Source organism: Ursus americanus, chromosome 2, assembly GCF_024610735.1.
Source record: "Ursus americanus isolate L20-20 chromosome 2, mUrsAme1.1.p, whole genome shotgun sequence".
Taxonomy (NCBI): Eukaryota; Metazoa; Chordata; class Mammalia; order Carnivora; family Ursidae; genus Ursus; species Ursus americanus.
In genome coordinates, this window is record NC_142128.1 from 5,141,153 (window position 1) to 5,161,497 (window position 20,345).

The 20,345-nt window shown below is 44.5% G+C and overlaps 1 protein-coding gene across 2 annotated transcripts in view; it reads right to left on the bottom strand.

The window, feature by feature from the left end:
* Positions 1-20,345, bottom strand: part of CCZ1 (CCZ1 vacuolar protein trafficking and biogenesis associated) — a 29,211-nt gene that overhangs the window by 1,206 nt on the left and 7,660 nt on the right. Inside the window, exons 8-15 of one of the 2 annotated variants that reach the window (XM_087867278.1) lie at positions 15,837-15,918; positions 13,930-13,991; positions 13,530-13,641; positions 7,714-7,747; positions 6,961-7,078; positions 3,289-3,426; positions 464-622; positions 67-194 (exon numbers count right to left, since the gene is read on the bottom strand). In XM_087867278.1, coding sequence (XP_087723404.1) covers positions 67-194; positions 464-622; positions 3,289-3,426; positions 6,961-7,078; positions 7,714-7,747; positions 13,530-13,641; positions 13,930-13,991; positions 15,837-15,918 — 833 coding nt within the window. The remainder of the gene's footprint in view (positions 1-66; positions 195-463; positions 623-3,288; positions 3,427-6,960; positions 7,079-7,713; positions 7,748-13,529; positions 13,642-13,929; positions 13,992-15,836; positions 15,919-20,345) is intronic. The other variant, XM_045813315.2, reaches the window with a different exon arrangement.

A 20,345-nucleotide genomic window follows, 5' to 3' on the forward strand; every position in this document is an offset into this window, starting at 1 on the left:
AGCAGGTGTCCCAGCACAGCGAACGGCCGGCACTCAAGTTCTGCTCAAGCACCAAAGCCTATTTACCATTGACTTCAATCAGGTTTGCGTTTTTTTGATTCAGAATAACATACAGCTCCCGCTGGTCAGACTTCTTCCCGACAACCCAGTAATCGCTCATTGCCTTCACGATGACCTCTTCGTCCTCATCCACTCTGCAAGACACAAGTTCCAAAACGCAAGTCTGTTATAGGGGGGGCTAGAACGTGAAAGACACACACACTCTAAGACCAGAAACTGGAAACCAGTCACTTGAAAAGTCTGGGGAGTCACGCACAAGTGACCAGTGACCTTGGGGCCTCCTGGTCTCAGAAGGGGGGCCCTCTGAGGCGGCTCTGGGCCACTCCGCTTTGAAGAGGATTCCTTCAGTGCCTCTTCTCTCCTTAGAAAGGGGATGCCTAAGTCGAGAAGCTGTTAGAGTTACCTAGTAAAATCGCTGTTGATGTCACCCAGAATCTTCATTAAATCCGGATGCACAGATGTAAGCGACACGCTAGGTGTTTTCCTCATGTGAATTGTACTTTTCTCGGCTAAATTCATATGGTTGAAGTAGATGAACTTAAACTGGGGTTCTTTTTCAGACCTGTGAAAACATGTTATTAAAATGGTAACATTCTCAAAGAATAATTATCCAAACAATAGCACTATATTGTTAAAACCTTAAATCCATGTGGCTAAGGCCTTGTATTTTCAATCAAGAATCTCAGTTAAGATGTAATAGGCTCTTTGTTCACTAGTAACTTATTTGATAACAATGAAGTATTCAATATGATGGAATTTTCCAGAAAGCTGAAGTTTATCTTTTTGAAAAACCAGTATTATAACCATTTTTGTGATGATTTTCTCAATAATAGTGCTTTAGAAATGGCAATCACTTGATTATTCTCTGCGTTTTGAATTTTTAAAAACAAATGCAAACTACACACAGGCCACCTGTCTTCTAGCAAAGGGGTCAGCAAACGATTAGTGGCCCTGGGGCCAAAGGTGGCCACTTTTCTAAATAAAGTTTTAGCGGCACACGGCCACACCCGTACGTTCACGTATGGTCTGTGGCCACTTTCACGCTTCAACGACAGTTAGAATTTGCAACATATACAGCCCACAAAATCTAAAATGCGTATTATGCAGCCCTTGACAGAAGTTGTCTGCTGACCCATTTCAGGAGAGTAAGGGCTCCTTTATCCCGCGGTGCTGGGGAATGAATGCGCTCCCTGTATGTAATCCGCCACAGAACTGAAGCTTACTCCTGTAACAAAGCTTTCATTGCCCTGGAGGGAGACTGTTCTAAGGCGTATTAGGCTTTTCAGCTGAAGCATAATGAATACTTTAATTGGAAAACATCTTTTATTACGTGAAATGACTGCATAAGGCAACTACACGGCCTCCCAGGTCAGGGTGTGGACTCCTCAGGGAACTGCTCTGACGGCAAGGCCACAGCTCCCGGGGCCTCCCGCCCTCCCTGCTCACCGCACCCTCACTTCAGTTACACTCTGGGGTGTGGTGACCGCCTGAGCAGCCCTGCCACTGGGGGGCTCAGAAGGCTTCTCTGCTTACTTCAGGGTTAGCAGCCATGTTCTGGTGGGCTGGGGGTGCCGGAAAGCCGACCTCTGGAAAAGTGGGTTACTACTGTAATACTTTACATCTAGGCAAAGAAAGAATGTGGATGGCTTAGTGTCCAGGAAAATGAAAAGAGAATTCTTAACAAAACCAGAATATGTCTTTAGTAGGCCCCTAAAACTAAGAAAAGCAAATATAACTATAAGAAACACTGTCTGGAAAGATGGAACATGTAGGAAACGTTTAGAAAGGGTTGGGAATTTCATTGGCCCTGCAGACAAACTTCTACCCAGCCGCAATCGGGCTTATAGTCCTGGCTGTTCCGTTTCACCTCAAAACACTCTCTGTGGCCTCCCTTTTTCCCTCATTCAGAATATGTAAAATATTCTTCTAAGAAGATCTAAATTATTTCTTTTGTACCCCTGATGGAAATTTACATTAGCAAATGTTATGTAGTTAAGACAGGGACCAATGTGGCCTCTTTCCACTTCGCCTTACGCAAGGATAACATAAAAACAGGAATAGAAAAATTGCTACTTGCTCTCTCACTATTAACTTGTCCTCTTAATAAAAGAAAAAGGAGAGATCGGCTCATGATAAAAACAGCAAGGATGATGTTCGTCCTACGGGCTTATTAGTTCTATTAAAAATGACATCTAACAAACGGTGCGCTCGTTTTGAAGGTGTAGCAGCCAAATTCACCTGGTATCTTTTCCAAAGAGCGAAAACAGTCTCCTTTTAAACACCAAAGCATTTTTTCCCCTAAACACAGAAATGCAAATTTCTTGCCTTCTTAAAAAAGAACACGCTAAATACAGTTAACTATGTCAATATAAAAGAGACTGAACACAGGGAAATACAGAATTCTTCTTGACGATCTGTTACAAAGTTCGGCTTAAAATCTCATAGCACAGTAACGATATCCTCAAAGAACATGAAAAGGTGGGGCCTGTCTTAAATGGTTGTATTCTATACTTTTTCAGTTCATATGTCCACTAATTTTTTAGAGAGTATTTTCTGTTTTCCGTCAAGCCTTTCTTCACATCCTTTGCCTCTTTCTTCTACAATCGGCAGAAAACCCAAGTGTCTGTGATTGGCAGAGTCACAGGGAGGTTTCCCATGAGTAAACAGCATCAGTTTTACTGAGCTGCCAGAGACCAGGTATGTGAAGACCCATCCAAGCTCCAAGAGCATGCCAGGAAAGGCTTTGAACCAAGGGAGGAAACCAGCAGCTGTTCAGCAGGTGCTTGACTGCTTGTGGAGTTTCCCTGTGGACGTCAATGGCTGGCTGGGAGCACCGAGACCATCTGGTGGCTTTACTTGTTCTGGGCCTCCTTCCAGACGGCTCAGGTTGCCAGACACATGGTTTCTAGGTGAGGATGGCTATTCTTCACTTAACAAACCAAACTAAAAAATAAGATTCTGAATTGACCGATGTGGATATTGTAAGAAAGGAAAACTTGTCTTAATTTAGGAGTTACACAGTACAGCTCTTGCTCCTTTGCATGTCTAGGCTAATCAGGACATTAGGCACAGCAGAGCCCTTGGAATATGCTCCTGGACTCTGGCCTGGAAGGAAGGCTTCCCCGCCCCTGCTCCCCCTGCACCCCCTCTGGACACCAGCCGGGCCAACGCATCCCTTCTCGCTTCCCTCCTGCCTGGCATCCCGTCCTGGGTCTCACTGTCACCAACCTGCCGTCAATGGTTCCGTCAACGGGTGCATTTCCGTCACCGGGTGCACCTCCGTCAATGGGCGCTCTCCTCAGCAGAAATCCTAGCACCATCAATCTCCCAAGCAACCAGGCTGGTTTCCAAATGTATCCGAAATGACTGATAAAAAAAGATTATAACAACTGCTCACAGGAAGGAGTCTCCTTTTCTGGTAACTCTGTACTTCCTCCTCCTCACACCTTTCCAAATTTAGCGTTCAAAGTGGCTAGTGAGTAGGAGTAGGTGAAAGAAGCAGAAAGAAATGTCTCAGATTCAGAAAACTACCGATTTGGGGGAAAAAGTCTTAAATCAGAGCCCTTCCTCTAGCCCTTACAAATTCCAGGTGAATTAGATTGAGACAAAGATAAAACCATATAAGTACCAGATAAAAATGGCATTTTTAAAATGATATTGGGATGGAAAGCTGCAAGTATGACAGTGAAAACAGAAATCTAAAGGAAATGCTCAATGAAATGGACTACATAAAAATCCCAGACATGTTATCAAAAATAGTAAAACCAAAGTCAAAAAAATACGTGTCTGACTGACGAGTGCTGATGTAAAAGCAAAGATACAAAGCGCTTCAGAGGGAAGAGCCGTTGGACATGCACGGGCGGTTCGTGGAAGAGACAGAAATGCCAACCGCGGTGTCACCTAGATGTCAAGACACAGCACAGAGAATGAGCTGGTGGCCCCTTGTGGGAGGCGACCCGCTGTCACTGAGCATTCCCTTTGCCCCGGAACTCCATGCCAGCGACGTCTCCTAAGAGGATGACCACACGTACGCACCCGATCGTTTTATACGAGCTGTTCTGATGCTAACGGCCAGAACCAGACTACCCATCAACCGGAGCACTGAGTAAACAGAGCACACCTATCCAACTAAGTACTGCGAAGCCATGAAACAGAATAGGCAGATCCATTATTTATTGGTTTAAAATGATGCTCATGCCATATATTTTTTAAAAGCTACAGATTTACAACATGACCTGGGTGGCTCGGTTAAGCATCTGCCTTCGGCTCAGGTCATGATCTCAGGGTCCTGGGACTGAGCCCCACATCGGGCTCCCTGCTCAGCGGGGAGTCTAATTCTCCCTCTCCCCCCTGCTCCTGCTTGCTCTCTCGCTCCAATAAAATAAATGTAATCTTTAAAAAAAAAATTAAAATTAAAATTAAGGACATAAATTGCTTTAAAAAAATTTTTTTTTAAATAACTGAACTACAAAGTTCCTGAGTAGAAAAAAATTGAGGTGTCACACAAGTAATAGAAACCAAAGACCAAACAAACCTACTTCAGGCCATTCTTTAAAAGGGTGATATCAATTTTCTAAGGGACATTAAAAGAACTGCAGCGTAGAAATATGGATTCAACACTAAACCTAGGGTCAGGACGGGGATGTCTGGCTGCCTCATACAGCACCCGTCACCCCTCAGCAATGCCAGGAGGAGACGGGATGTGAGTCTTGGAGTTCCTAGGACTGGCATGTAAATTGGTTAGATCTGGCTCAGGACTTCCAGAAGAAAAGCACACTATCTTTTGTACTCAAGAGCATTTCCCTCTAGCTGGCTGATACTCATGGCTTGGCGAGCCAGAGCCCCTTACTTGTAAAATCTCAGATGCATCGAGAGCAACCCTAAGGTCAACTTACAAAGAGAAAAATAACTATGGCTCTGGAGTCTCTGCTCTTGGGCTGTGCCCTAAGTTGTGCGTTCTACCACCAAGTTTTCCAGGAGCCCCTCCTTCAGGGGCCCCTGATACTACAGAGAGGTTCTGTTAACAAACACTGTCCCCCTGCGATCGACAGAGCTGGACCACACGGCAAAGTGTTAACCGCAGAGTCTAAGTGGGGGGCTGTGTGTGTGTTCACAGTGTCATTTTTTCCACCCTCCTATGTTTGGACATTTCCATAATAAAATATCGGAGAGAAAGCTGCTTTCTAATGAAATGCGATTATTAATGTCCACGGCCCCCGCCTTTCTTCAAATTATTGGTTTGGGGAAAAAATCTTACAGCCCTTCCTCTAGCCCTTGAAAATTCCAGGTGATTTAAAGATTGAAACACGGAAGATAAAACCATAAAAGTAGCAGAGATAAAAATGGCATATTTTTGATATCAGGGTAGAAAGCCGCAAGTATGACACCGAAGGTAGAAATCGAAAGGAAATGACTAACAAAATGAACTATATAAGTCCCAAACTTGTATGTTACAAAAAAACAATAAAACCAAAGTTAAAAATGAGAACATGTGATACGACTTCTGGACAATCCCAAGGACAGTTGACCTTTGCAGAATAGAAGGTCCCTGACAAGCAAGACCACCCCAGATATTCGCTGGTCAGTTAATTAAAATCCATCACATCCACGAAAAGCACGGGCAGAACGGTTAACATGTCCTGCAATCTCCCCGGGGTGGGGAGGATGGGGGGGGGGGGGTTGGGAAAGCAGGAACTACCCTTTGCATGCTACCAAACAGATCTGACTCACTGATGCTTCGCTCAGAAAAGAAAACCTGACAATTTCATGGTGAAAAAATTAAACCTCAAGAGACAAACCATGAGAGACTCTTAACTCTAGGAAACAAACTGAGTGCTGCTGGAGGGGAGGGGGGTGGGGGGATGGGGTAACTGAGGGATGGGCAGTAAGGAGGGCAATTGATGGAATGAGCACTGGGCATTACATGCAACTGATGAATCACTATACTCTACCTCTGAAACTAATACTACACTGTATGTTAGTTAAACTGAATTAAAAAAAATTAAACCTCAAGATGGAAAGTGGTCAGGCATATTCATTTCTTGGCCTTATCTTTTCTAATGCGAAGCGAGCTGTTGACAATTAACAATCCACGTGCAGATACAAAACCTACGCGTACTATCACCTGGACCCTGTGTGTGACCTCCTTCTGGAAGACCATATACGCACAGCATGGAATCACTATGAACACCGGTTACACATAAAGTCATACACGGTAGTAACTTCTCAAACACGCAGGAAGTCCATATAAAGAGGGCTTCTGTTTCTCAAAGTACTTCCCACGTGCTCGCTTAATCTTTACAGCATATGACTTCACATTGAGAAGACAGTAGAAAGAGGTTCAATGACTTCCCAGTGTTCTTGGAACCAAAATGAGTTTAACCTGAGTCTCCCGTTACACTACTCGAGCTAGAGTCCTTCAAAACACCAGACTCTGGCCCAACGCCCTCACGGCCTACAGCACAGCTAACTTTACCCCAAACACGTATGCACAAGAGGCAAAGTACTTTTTCTGTCTACACAAGGCAAAACCCTGCTGATTACCACTGCCAGTGTGAATTTTACAGTCTGGGCTGGTCAAGTGGGATGTGAGGTGGTACTCGCGAGCTCCGGCCCACGCGCACAGCTAGCACACCCGACCCCGTTCATTTACGCCACAGGCAGGGGATTGCTGAGGGAAGGTATTCACAGAAGACCCAGCCCCTGCCATCATCGCGGAGCAGAAAAGCTCAGGAATAGGTTCCCAGGGAGCTTTTCGGACCGGACTGAACTGCATGTTTGTTCTCTGGACTCTTTAGAAAACACAAATGATATTACCATCCATTTTCTTAAGTAAAAACTACCCTTCTTCTTCCCAAACCAGTTAAATGCTAGAAAGTAAACACGAAGCAAAGTACAAACCCAGACATTCTTTTGTTGATGTTAAACTGCTCACAAATGTCAGATGCCAGCACTGTGAGCTGGGGCCCAACAATGCTGTCCAGTCTTCGGCAAAAATCCAACGTGGGCTGTACAGAGGCTAACGAGTAATTTAAAAAATACCAGTAAGTTTTAGAACTCTTTGTGTTGAAAAGCTCAGTATTCATCTAATGGTCTTAATTACAGTATTCCAAAGAAAACTCTACTGATCAGGAAAATAAAGCAATTAAATGGCTCTCCCTCCCATCCCAAAGAGAAGAGAAACAGAAGAGTCAAAGTTAGCTATACTTAAGGTGTAAAAGAGTCAAAAACCTATCTCAACTGTGAATATCAATTTAAGCACACCCCGTGGGGTGGTAAATTGGCTGGCTACCCCCAGTAGACCGAAGAAGGTCAAATATTTAATGCACGCCACACAGCACTCGGGGGCCAGATGCCCTCTGGTGCCTTACAAACACGACCCCATTTAGCGCCTCAAGCCCCCTTTGAAACAGGTACTCTTGTTATCATTTTACAGGCAGGGAGGCACAGAAAGGTGCCCAGGGCCTACTGCTAGGAAGCAGGTAGGCCAGGACTTAATGAGAAAGAGCTAGTTCGCTGGCAGAGATCACAGAGGGGAGCCATGCTTAATAGAGCCTCTATGACAAGTTTACTGTTTAGGGATAGAACACAGCAAAACGTAAAAAGAAAAGGCTTATCTATGCGGGCTGAAGTCAGATACAGGTGTGTACCTACCATCAATCATAAAGCACACAGCTGCACTCATGGCCTGGGAAGAGAAAACAAACCAAAGATTACAAAATGGCACAAAAAAAGAAATCTGACGACCCAATGCAGTGGCCCTGTTTGAATTTTGACTTGAATCACTTGGTCAAGATATTTTTTAGTCAACTGGAGACATGTGGATATGGACTGGAGAGCAGAGAACATTAAAGAAATAGTGTTTATTTTGCCAGGTGTGCTAATAACACAGCAGTTAGGTGGAAACAGATGCCCTTATTAGAGATGCAAATTGAAGCACTTATGAGTGAAACGACATGATCTAACATGCTCCAGCAAAAAACACACGCCCGGAAAACAGATGAAAGATTAGCATGTTAACTAAATTAAGCTGTATGATGGGCACCTGGGGATTAATTATTCTAGTCTCTATTTTTGTGTATGTTTGAAAATTTCCATGAACACAGTTAAAAAGCCCCCAGCAGATTAATGTCCCCTTGTCTCCCTTTTCATGATAGTGACTGTTGCAATTGTGACACTGGCTACAGCAACCAAGACCATCAATCAAATAACCAGACATGTTTAGATGTATCACTGTTTACTGCATACACAGCACAGACGTGAAACAGGCACGCAGAACATACGACCATAGGAGAAAAAGCCACCGAGCTCCTCCTGAGGCCTGTTCCTACAGGCAGTCACTTTAGCAGTTGTAGATACCATGGCTCTACTGCTGTGGCCTTCAGATGTCACACGGAATCCCTACTCACGTCACGACAGAACGACCCCTCCTCGGCCCCTCTCTTCCTCCCCGCTGCTTAGAGCCACTCCAGCTTCCCCACCGGTCCCCTTACAGCTCCAAAGGGCCCATTGCTCACGCCACAGTCGCAGGCACAAGCTCCCGGACTGCTGCTTGTTCCACGAGCACACTAGCCCTCTGTCTCTGCACCTCTCCCCACATCCCCCTCTCGACCTCCAGCAGCTGTAGCTGTTGTCACACGGTCACACTCAAGCACACCTGCACTCTTCTGTAAGTGGATCCTAATTATCACCTGCTTTTAAACAGGCTGCAACACCGGGGCTCACAGGCGAGCGCCATCCGGTATGTGTTTCTTTTGGTGTAATTTTGACTTAGATGCCAATGAGTTTCCTACGAAGATTCCAACTTCCAGCCTCTCCTGAGATACCAGGACATCTGAGACCACCAGCTCTGCCACCTAGTGGACGTGAGTGGCCTCTGGCCGCCTTGCGACTCCACACTGCACTGAAGCTCCATCCGCGTGAGTCTGCAGGGTTCCTGCAGGCATCTGCATGAGTGACTCCTAACAGGCTGATTTTTTAAAATGTGTCTTTCAAGTCCTTGTTTAAAAACTTGAAGAATTTCCAATACACAGAAAAGCACACAGAATGGCATAATGAACCCTGCAGACCATCACTTCCCCAGGGACTACCCGCTGACACACAGCCCTACCCCCCCCACCTCCCCCACCTACATGCTCATCTCAAAGGCCGCGTCAGTTACTCCAGACCCAGATCAGCAGGTATCTACACGGCACCAGAACTCGGTTCAAAATGGCGGCATGACGAACTCCACAGACTCCTCAAACACCGTAATTGAAAAGAATTATAAAAAATAAATTTCCAGAGGGAAACTGCCCGAAGGGCAGACAGCAAATGAAGGAATGTTTCTTTAAGAACATCCACCAACTCTGAGTATTAACACCATCAGTCTTTACTTCAGAGCCGTCAGCACATACATTAAAAAACAAGATCTCAAATCAAGAACTTAAATTTCCATCAGACCTTGGAAAAAAGAGCAAACTAAATCTAAAGCAAGAGAAGGAAGAATATAATGAAGATCAGAGCAGAAATAAGTGAAACAGAGAACAGAAAAACAATACAAAAAAACCCCACAAAAAAACAACACCAGAAGTTGCTTCTCCGGAAAGATGAGCAAAACTGAAAAACCTTTAGCTAGACCGTCTAGACGAGTTAAAAAAGGAGACACGAATCACTAAAATGAGGGATTAAAGAGGAGACACCACCACTGATTTATGGGGGAAGAAAGATTTTAAGGCTATTAATACTATGGAAAGTTATATACGAACAAACAGAGTAACAAGCAGAACAAATTCCCAGGAAGACACAAACAACTGAAACCGACTAGAGAAGAAACAGGCAATGACCTAGAACAAGGCCGGAGACTTTTTTCATAATGTGAAAGTTTCCAACAAAGAAAAGCCCAGATGTAGATGGCTTCGCTGTGACCAATTATTCAAAGAATTAACAGCAATCCTTCACAGACTCTTCCAAAAAAACAGATGAGGAAACACTTCCCAACTCGGCCTGAGGCCGGTAGTAGCCTGATACCAAAACCAGACCACGACTTCAAAAGGAGAGAAAAACCACAGGCACACATCCCTTCCGGCCCTGAGCCCACGCGGCATCAGCAGAGCTCTAGAGAGCTGGAGACTAAGGCCAGGGACGCCAGCGGTCAGCTGCGTCTGCACGGCCAACGCCCAGTAAAAACTCTGGATGTCAAGCCTCTAGAGAGCTTCCCTGGATGGTAAGACTCGTCACACGTCCCTGCTGGGAGAAACAAGCCCCATGCTGTCTGCGCAGTTCCACCGGGAGGGGACAACTGGAAACTCGGGCCTGGTGACTCCCGGGTCCTGCCCCGGATCCTGCCCCGTGCACCTCTTCCCTGGGCCATCTTTCACCTGCACTCCCCTGCTGTAATCAACTGCAACTGGGAGGCTGCCGGCTTCTCTGAGTCCTGCTAGCGACTCTGGTGAACTCCTGGGCCTGACGGTGGCCTGGGGGCCCCTGAGCTAGCAGTGTGTGTCAGGAGCAAGGGTGGTCTTGGGGACTCCTGCACTTTGCAGCGAGAATCCACGGAACTGAATACATTAAATGGGCTAATTATACGGTATGTGAATTACATCTCAATAAAGCTGTTTTGAAAAAAAAGATAACATTTTAAAATAACTGTGATGCCATCATCCCATTTAAAATTCTATCTATTGATTGACTCTAAAAATGGAAACCCAATAAACAACAGTGTACCAGGATATTTCTTCCACTAGGGTTCCAAGTCATTACCCCGTGTCATTCAGAGGAGAACGATTTTAACTTGCTAGAGAAGTGGGCTTTTCCTTACCCCAGTTATGGTTCATTTTCAGACGCGTGTCTGAATCCCCCTGGAATCCTCTCCTCCTGCGCCATTCCTTAGCACAGCCAACATCTCGTCAAATCTCGCAGGCGTACTGTTTTATGAAGCTAGCATCTTTTTGCTCAGAAGCCCGAGCGCAGAACACAGCCCCCTTCCTCTGTTCCACTGCGCAAGTCCCTGAGATGCTAACCTCATCACAGACTCACAGCCCTATCACCTCAAGCCCCCTCTTACTCTTCTCATGCATCAGGGCCACGTTGGGGATTCCAAGGGATTCTCGTTCTTGGTTTCCTCACTGATTCTGACATACAACCCCAGGCAAACCAGAAGAACGGATGCAGGGGGTAACCTTTCTGAAACTTTTCACCATTAACACGCCTTTCTTTGATCTTACCTGTGATGGAATTGTTTGGCTTGGCAAAGAATTCTACACTGAAAATCACTCGCTCGGAACTTTGAAAGTCTTCCTTCCCTTATCACCTAATATCTGCTGCCCATAAGGAAATGCTGCTGATGCTGGTTTTATTTACAGGTGACCTGATTTTCCTTCTGGAAGCTTCTGGAATCTTCTCTTTATATTTCTTTTTTTTTTTTTTTTTTTTTAAAGATTTTATTTATTCATTCGACAGAGATAGAGACAGCCAGCGAGAGAGGGAACACAAGCAGGGGGAGTGGGAGAGGAAGAAGCAGGCTCATAGCAAAAGAGCCTGATGTGGGGCTCGATCCCATAACGCCGGGATCACGCCCTGAGCCGAAGGCAGACGCTTAACCGCTGTGCCACCCAGGAGCCCCTTCTCTTTATATTTCTGAAACTGCCCACTGTGGGCTGGAGTGGATCTTTTGATTTGCTGTGTGAGACACTCAGTGGGCCTTTTCAATCTGGGAAATGTGTTCCTCTTCAGCTAAACATGTCCTCATAATACACTTGACTAATCTCCTCTCCACCAATTTTCTACGAATCAGATGTGGAAATCCCTCTCTTCCATCTCTTCTCCGTATTTCATTTTATTTTTATTTAAAAATTTAAAAAAAATTTTTTTTAATTTAAATTCAATGAACCAACATATAGTACATCATTAGCTTTTGATGTAGTGTTCAATGTTTTTCTCCATATTTTCATCTCTTGTCATTTTATCTTCTATTCAAGGCAGGGCAACTTATCGTTAACCCATCTAATGAAGTTCTCATGTCAAAAATTATACTTTCAGTGGACATGAACTGAAGGGTTATTGTTTAATGGGTACAGAATTTGGGGTGAAGACGAGTTTTGGAAACAGTGGTGATGTTTGTACAACACTGAATGTACTTAATGTCACTGTACACTTAAAATTGTTAAAACGGCAAATTTTATGCTATGTATATCCTGCCCCAATAACTTTAAGAATTATGTTTTCAATTAACCTAAGTTTACTCTAACCCTGACTCTTTCATGTCCTCCTGTTTCGGTTTTATAGATACATTTCTCTAATCTCTGCAGATGCCAATTTTTAAAAGTTCTCTCTGTTCCCAGAGTGATTTTTGTTTCTTTCAAGATCTACAGTTTTGTTTTTCCAAGCACACTAAAGGATGAGGGAGTGCGCGGCTGACCAGGGAGGGAGGCTCTACTCCGGTGCGGGACGAGGGCAGCAGTCACACGGGCGCCCACAATCACCACTTGTTCTCAGGTGCTCACACCCACCCACACTAGCCGCTCTAGGGCTCCACAGATTGTTTTTCTTTAAAAGGACCCTTGAGGGGCGCCTGGGAGGCTCAGGCCATGATCCCAGGAAAAAAAAAAAAAAAGGACCTTTGACTTCCACCCGGGGATAGGTGCTCGGCTGCCTGTGTGTACGTAACAATGGGAGAAGGGGTGGCTGGCCGGTTTATACACAACACCTCACTCACTCCCCTTCCTTCCAAGCTCACTTCTCACTCCCGACTCCTTAGGTGCTGTCTCCAAACCGGGAGCTTCTCTGGGCTTCTGTGGGGCAAGCAGGTTCTTGCCTTAGTGTACCCCCTCCACTCACGTCCTTGGCCAGACTTCATCCATTGGCACCCCACTTATACCCCCTTCCTGCCCTCCAAAGAGAGACGGATCCCTCGCGCTCTGATGTTCACCTCCGCCCTGTGCTCTCACGCCACCATTCCTTGGCCTTTACAAATCAAAACATAATTATACTCTCAGGTGGCGAAGAAGATAAACACACATGCTTGGCTTTCTTTCTTGAATCAAAAACCACCTTTAGAAAAACCAGCCTAACGTATCTGAGTTGTAACTGGACTGCCGTTATAGAACCAGCAAGTCCGTGCTTTCCAATCCGTGAAAGCAGATTCACTGAAGTGTGGCCAGCCCACATCGGAAGGCATCTAACGACGAGGCAACACCACCTTTGCTGGCCTCTGATGTGTGAGCACACAGGACTTCAAATGCCTCTGAGTCACAGCCTCAGACAGTGTCAGACAGTGATTCTTTCACTAACAAGAAAAGCACTTTTGAAAAGAAGCTGGAAATAAACCCACTGTTCCAGCGGGGCACCCATTTTGGGTTTTACAGTAATTAGAACTTACAACATCTGTTCTGTGACATATGTAAGAGGTGTGTAGGCACACACACTCGTGTACACATGCAAGATTTACTTTCGTGTTAATCTGTAATGCTGGAGGGAAAAACAGTGATTACCTTATAAACAATTAAATGCAGTGCTTCGTAAGTGTTATCTGTATTTACAAAAATTTTGGGGAATCTGCATTTTGCCTCTGGATCATTAAGGTTCAAGGGTCCAGTTAGAAATCTGAAAAGTAAGCACAGAAATGACTCAATTAGGTAAATGATAAACAGAAATATATAAGACAGAATATGTTCCCACTTAATATATATTCATTTTCCTTTTGGGAAGCTAGACACTACTTGGAAAACGCCAAATCAGAGTATGATAAAGTTTTAATTCACTGGAAACAACAGCATTTCCTTTGCTGATGACTGCCAACAAATAGCACAAAGGTAATTCAGTGTTGATGATTTTACCTTTACCAAAAAATAATAAAATCCAATACCGCATATCAAAGAACAGAAGTTCTACCTTCCGTAATGTTGAAGATTTCCTGGCATCTCCGCCCTTACTGGAGAATCCCTTCCCGCCAACTGTAAACAAATTCAACAATGAGAAATGACTTATTAGATTTTCTCCTTTTGAAGCTTTGAAAACCGCATTCATACCTACTAGTGGGCTCCATGCCATTTTTTCTGTATCATTTACTCATATTCCTCCCACCAATAAGAGGGAGGGGGGATTACAAGAGGTGCGTAAAGAATGCATTGATACGAACCAGAACAATCATCACTTCATCATACCCTGAACTCCATACGCTGATTTAGTTCCTTTTTTAGCAATAACCGAAATTTCCCATGCGGTTAATGTATGCTAGGCAACGACCACCTCATAGGACCCCTAGAGGCAGCACACTCTTCCTATTTTCTGGTTGTGGAAACTCAAGCTAGTAGAAGTTCCCCAGTGCACGCGGCTCCTAAGCGCAGGGCCAGGCGTCAACCCCATGCCTGTGTGACATCAAAGCCTTCAGCCAGGACATCACGCCTCCTCATGGGTTATTTGTAGCACACTCCTAACACTCTTTGCCGAAGATGTACTATTTCAATACACACAGGAAAAGGAAAAAAAAATCCATATCCAATAGTCATGCTAGCTGAAACTTCATTCTTCTACAAAATTCTGACATTTTAGTCTACATAAAATTTCACACACACACACACACACACACACACACAAAGACTGAAAAACATTCTAAATCCAAAAATGGATATCTGACTCTCACGTAGGCAGTCTGTACTGAGAAAAAAGGCCTCATGCATCCACACCACGTTGCCGTGTTGAATACTGCGGCTCCCCCTATGTTATGAGCCCGGCTCTTCGGGTTTTCTGTTGGGGCAGCTGCACCATCACACATGGAAAAGCCTCCTGGGGTGTGGACGTAAGCAGGTGCTCCAGCATCAGGCAGATCCTGAGATCAAGTCCTGGCCCTGCCACTTCCCGGCTAGGTGACCCCGGGTATGTCATTTACGCCCCCTAGCCTGAGTATCCCATCTGTAAGGGGGGGGATAAGGTGTCCCACTCAGGATGGTTTCAGGATGCCAGGAGATAATGCAGGTTTGCTGGGCACTCAGGACAGTGTCTGGGACACGGTACGTACTTGAGAAACATAAGCCACGGTACTCAAACTGCCTAGAGAGGACCTAAGTGCAGGACCTGGTCCTTCTCAAAACCTTACTTTTAATTTCTTATCAAAGAGATTTTTCCTGTTGTTTGAAGTCACAGCCTTAAATGGAGGGAGAGGAGGGAGCGAGTGAGCACGTGTATGCATCTCAGCCAAAATGATTTGGGGGCTATGAATATTTTTCATCTCCAACCTAATGAGAGCTGCAAAAGGACACTTTAGGGGGAAGGCTGCAGTATTACTTAGAGGTCTCTGCAGAAAACTGGGAAAGTAGGATCACACTGGAGAAGCCAGACGGCCAACAGAACACCTACTGAATGACACGTCATGTTTGTAGGTGACAAGACCACAGGATTCACCTTTCTTCTGTCAAAGATCCCAGGTGTTTTCAAGTTTCCAGAACCCTACCTGAAACCCGTTTCTCTGCTACTCAATGAACTGCTCCTCTTAAAAACAGATTGCTATGTATTTGAACGTAACAAAACAAAGAAGGGCTGACATACATGATTTCCTGTGCTAAGGGATACACAGCCACATAAATATCCATGTAAAATAGAACGATGTAAAATATAGTGAAGTATTATATAGATCGGAGCTGCCCCACCGATTACCGAGTTACTCCGCCCTCCTCCCCCGCCCCCAGCCCCCCTGCCCCCCAGCCCGGGTGTGTGTGCGCATGTATACATACAACATACATACGCATAGAGAGGGACAGAGGCGGGAGGCGGGAGGGAGGGAGACCAGTGCCCGGCCATACCTCAGGTTCGATATGCCTTGGAAACAGAGACGTGGTGAGGTATTTGTATAAAATTCTCATGTCATCTTGTTCTAACCCACTCCTGAAACATCAGAAAAGCACGGTGTTAAAAGCCTGCAACTGGTCTTCTGTCTTCCTGTGGCTCTGATCATAAGAGCTCCTCTTTTTTTGTTTACATTATACCCAGAAGCCCTCTCCTTGACTGGGAGGTTCCAGAAGGGACTGAACTAAACTAGTCTAGCACTCGCACTTTATCCTGAGCCAGCAAAGGCCACTACTGTGTCACCCCTGTATTCTATATGCCATGTGAAACAAAGTCGCTGGTCTGATTTGATCTGACTCGATTCTCTGCTTGCACTCCATGTGGGATTCTTCAGGGAGCATTAATGACCACAACGCTCTCTCCACTTCAGGTAGCAGACGTCTCTTCGCTTTCCAGACTACACAGAAATGGCACATGCTTTCACCCAGACTTCCGGGAAGCACTGGCATGCTGTCGAGGGGTACCTTTATTCCTGCTCGGTCTCGGAAACCTATGTGGATTTTAATTCTATGACTTCAGGGTAAGCACAGAGGAGGAAGAGAAAGAAACTTCCAGGCAAGCCTAATCTGAAACGAGGCAAGAATAAGCAGCACGTAGAAACAGTGCCAAGACGCTAGCAAGCAGCAGACCCTGTCTGAGATCCATTTTCTAGGAGGGCTCTAAACAGACCGAGTCTGTGTCTGATTTTCTTCTATTCAAGACGACTGAAAAAAAAAAAAATCCTGTGATGAAATCCAACTGTATTATAAATCAAGCCTCTACGCCATATCCCAGAGGCTCTCTCTTCTTTTCCCAGTGAAACCATCTGTTAGAAAAATTTGGGGGGCGCCTGGGTGGCACAGCGGTTGGGCATCTGCCTTCGGCTCGGGGCGTGGCCCCGGCATTATGGGATCGAGCCCCACGTCAGGCTCTTCCACTATGAGCCTGCTCCCTCTCCCACTCCCCCTGCTTGTGTTCCCTCTCTCGCTGGCTGTCTCTATCTCTGTTGAATAAATAAAATCTTTTTTAAAAAAAAAGAAAAGAAAAAAGAAAAATGTGGCTTTCCTCGGCAAAGACATGCTGCTCCCTTCCTGAGACCCCTCCACTGCTGTCTCACCTCTTCCTCTTCCGCCTCTCTCCTTTCCCAGGCCAATTTTCGTAAGGTCTTGTCCACAACTAAAACTATCAGGGAGGGAGCCCTAGCCCCTTAAGCAGGTTTGTTTTGTTCGTCCTATGGCAACTCTAACCCTCAAAGTATCATACAGCCAACTGGGCGGATGGAATCTCCAAATCAAACACATGAAAAGTCACCCGTTTTTTTCTTTTACAGAAATAACTGAGGTAAGGAGAGAGAAAGAGGAAAACAAAACAAGTTGTGGATGTTATTTTCCTTGTCAGACATAAGTACAAAGCACTGGTGGGGAGGGGTTGTCGATGATAGGCAGAGACACTACACGTTGGACTACATGCTGGGCAATTTCCTCCGGAGCTGCATTTCCAGTAAGAGCAGCTACTGGGGCACCTGGGTGGCTCAGCTGGTTAGGCCTCTGCCTTCGGCTCAGGTCGTGATCCCGGGGCTCGAGGGGGTCCTAGGACTGAGCCCTGCATCAGGCTCCCAGCTCAGCGGGGAGCCTGCTTCTCCCTCTCCCTCTGCAAGTGCTCTCTCTCTTGCTTGCTCACTTTCCCTCTCTCAAATGAATAAAATATGAAGAAAAAAAAGCAGCTTCTGGGCGCATCTGGCTACTGAACACTTGAGATGTGGCTTGTTGAAATGACTGCAAAACAGACTGGATTATTAAGATTTAGCTTGAAAAGAATAGGTCATTAATAACTGACACTGTCTATGTGTTGAAATAATAAATTTATAATAGCTCATTAATAATTTAAGCTTTTACATGTTGAAATAAATAATTTTAGATATATGGGGCTAAAATGTTAATTTTACCAGTTTCTTTCCATTTGAACATAGCTACTACGAAACTTAAAGTTATACATGTGGCTTGCGCTATATTCGTTTTTTTATTTTTTAGATTTATTTTATTTAGGGGCACCTGGGTGGCTCAGTTGGTTAAGCATCTGCCTTTGGCCCAGGTCATGATCTCAGGGTCCTGGGATTGAGCCCTGTGTAGGGCTCCCTGCTCAGCAAGGAGTCTTCTTCTCCCTCCCCTTCTCCCCGTTTGTGCTCTCTCTCTCTGGTAATAAAATCTTTAAAAAAAATTATTTTATTTATTTGAGAGAGAGCAAGCCAGAGAACAGGGAGATGGGCAGAGGGAAAGAGAGAATCCCAAGCGGACTCCTGCCGTGCATGGAGCCCAATGCGGGGCTTGATCCCACAGCCCTGAGTTCATGACGTGGGCTGAAATCAAGAGCCAGATGCTTAACTGACTGAACCACCCAGATGTCCCTGCACTATTTTCGTACTGAACGCCACTGTTCTAGACCACAGGACTCAAAGTAGAAAAAACCCTGTAAGAAGAGATCGCAGACAACACTACTAAACTACTCACCATGTATACTGTGACTAGGGCTTAATTTTATTATTTCCCTTCAGATTTAAGGCTAGGCATTAAATACCTTGGCCGGTCATCTGGATAGAAAACTTAAAAAGAAAAATACTAAGTTGCAGCCAGGTATTCAGAGCACAAAACCCCAAGAGTAACTGATTCCCACTTTGCCTTCAGAGGGGACTGCCCTCGTTGTAGGGTCTCTATGCGCTCGGACCACAGCAGCCCTCTCTCCAATGTCTGCCACCCCCATCCCTACTTCCACTCCCCTACAATAATAAATGAGGCAATAATGCATTGAACTTATGGAAGATGTTACTATTGGGGAAAAGTTCTTAGAAAAAATTTAAAAAGTTCCTTCCTTAGTGCAAATAAATACACAAAGGCAAAAAATTCCTGCACTGACAGGTCCAAATGATTCAGGACTCCATCAATGGTGCACATCAAACAGGCATAGCCCACTCACGCTCAGAAGTGTAGGTGTTCTCTCAAAGTCTCTCAAATATGGTTGTTTGTTGTGAATAGTTTTCTTAAACTTATTTTTTTAAATAACTTTTTATTTATAAAGTTTTTTCTTAAAAAAAAAACCAACCACCTAAAAACTTTTCTTCAGCTTAAATCTCAACTTATCCATTTGAATGCAATGCAGAATCCTTCATACCAGTATCAGTTTTGTCTATGATACAGACGTTATTGTCATGTATTAAATATAAAATAATCTAGTCAAGATCCCAGAGTACGATCAACTTTGATTAAGAAATATCTAAAGCATTTATTCATAAAAGCATTAACCCCTGGAAAGAATATCAATTCACTAAAAAGAAAATTCTCTCAAAAAACAGGCCAAGACCTCTGGACAAGAAAGTTGACTGACACCCTCCTACCAAACAGCAGTACTGTCTGATCCTATCATGGTCAATGCAAAACCAAATCCATCCATTAAACGCAACAAAGTCCAAACAGAACTCAAAGATATTTTCTACTAACCATGTGCTTTGAGCTCACAACCATTTACCAAGCATCTACAGTGTACCAGGTTCTGGCCACGTCCTGGGGACAGACAGATGTTTCTACCCTCAATCAGATAATTTCAAAACCACATAATAAGTAGCCAACCAATCCAACAATACATTTAAAAAAATCATTCGCCTTGATCAAGTGGGATTTATTCTTTTTTTTTTTTAAGATTTTATTTATTTATTTATTTGACACAGAGAGACAGCCAGCAAGAGAGGGAACACAAGCAGGGGGAGTGGGAGAGGAAGAAGCAGGCTCCCAGCCGAGGAGCCTGATGTGGGGCTCGATCCCAGAACGCCGGGATCACGCCCTGAGCCGGAGGCAGACGCTTAACCGCTGTGCCACCCAGGTGCCCCAAGTGGGATTTATTCTTGACATACAATGGTGGTTCAATATTCGCAAAACAATCAACATGACACATCAGATCAATAAGAAAAAGGATAAAAACCATATGATCATTTCAATAGGTGCAGAAAAAACGTTCAACAAAGTACAACATCCATTCATGATAAAAACTCTGCAAAGCAGGCCTGAAGGGAACATATCTCAACACAATAAAGGTCCTATATGAAAAACCCACAGCCAACATCATACTCAATGGGGAAAAACTGAGAGCTTTTCCCTAAGGTCAGGAACAAGACAAAGCATGTCCATTCTCACCACTTTTATTCAACATAGTACTGGAAGTCCTAGCCACAGCATTCAGACAACAAAACAGAAAAAAAAGGCATCCAAATTGGTAAGGAAGAAGTAAAACTCTCATTATTTGCAGACGACATGACACTATATATGGAAAACCCTAAAGACCACCAAAAAACTATTAGAATTATAAATGAATTCAGTAAAGTCACAAAAATCAATGTACAGAAATCTGTTCCATTCCCATACACTAATAATGAAGCAGCAGAAAGTGAAATTAAGAAAAGAATCCTGTTTACAACTGCACTGAAAACAATAAGATACCTA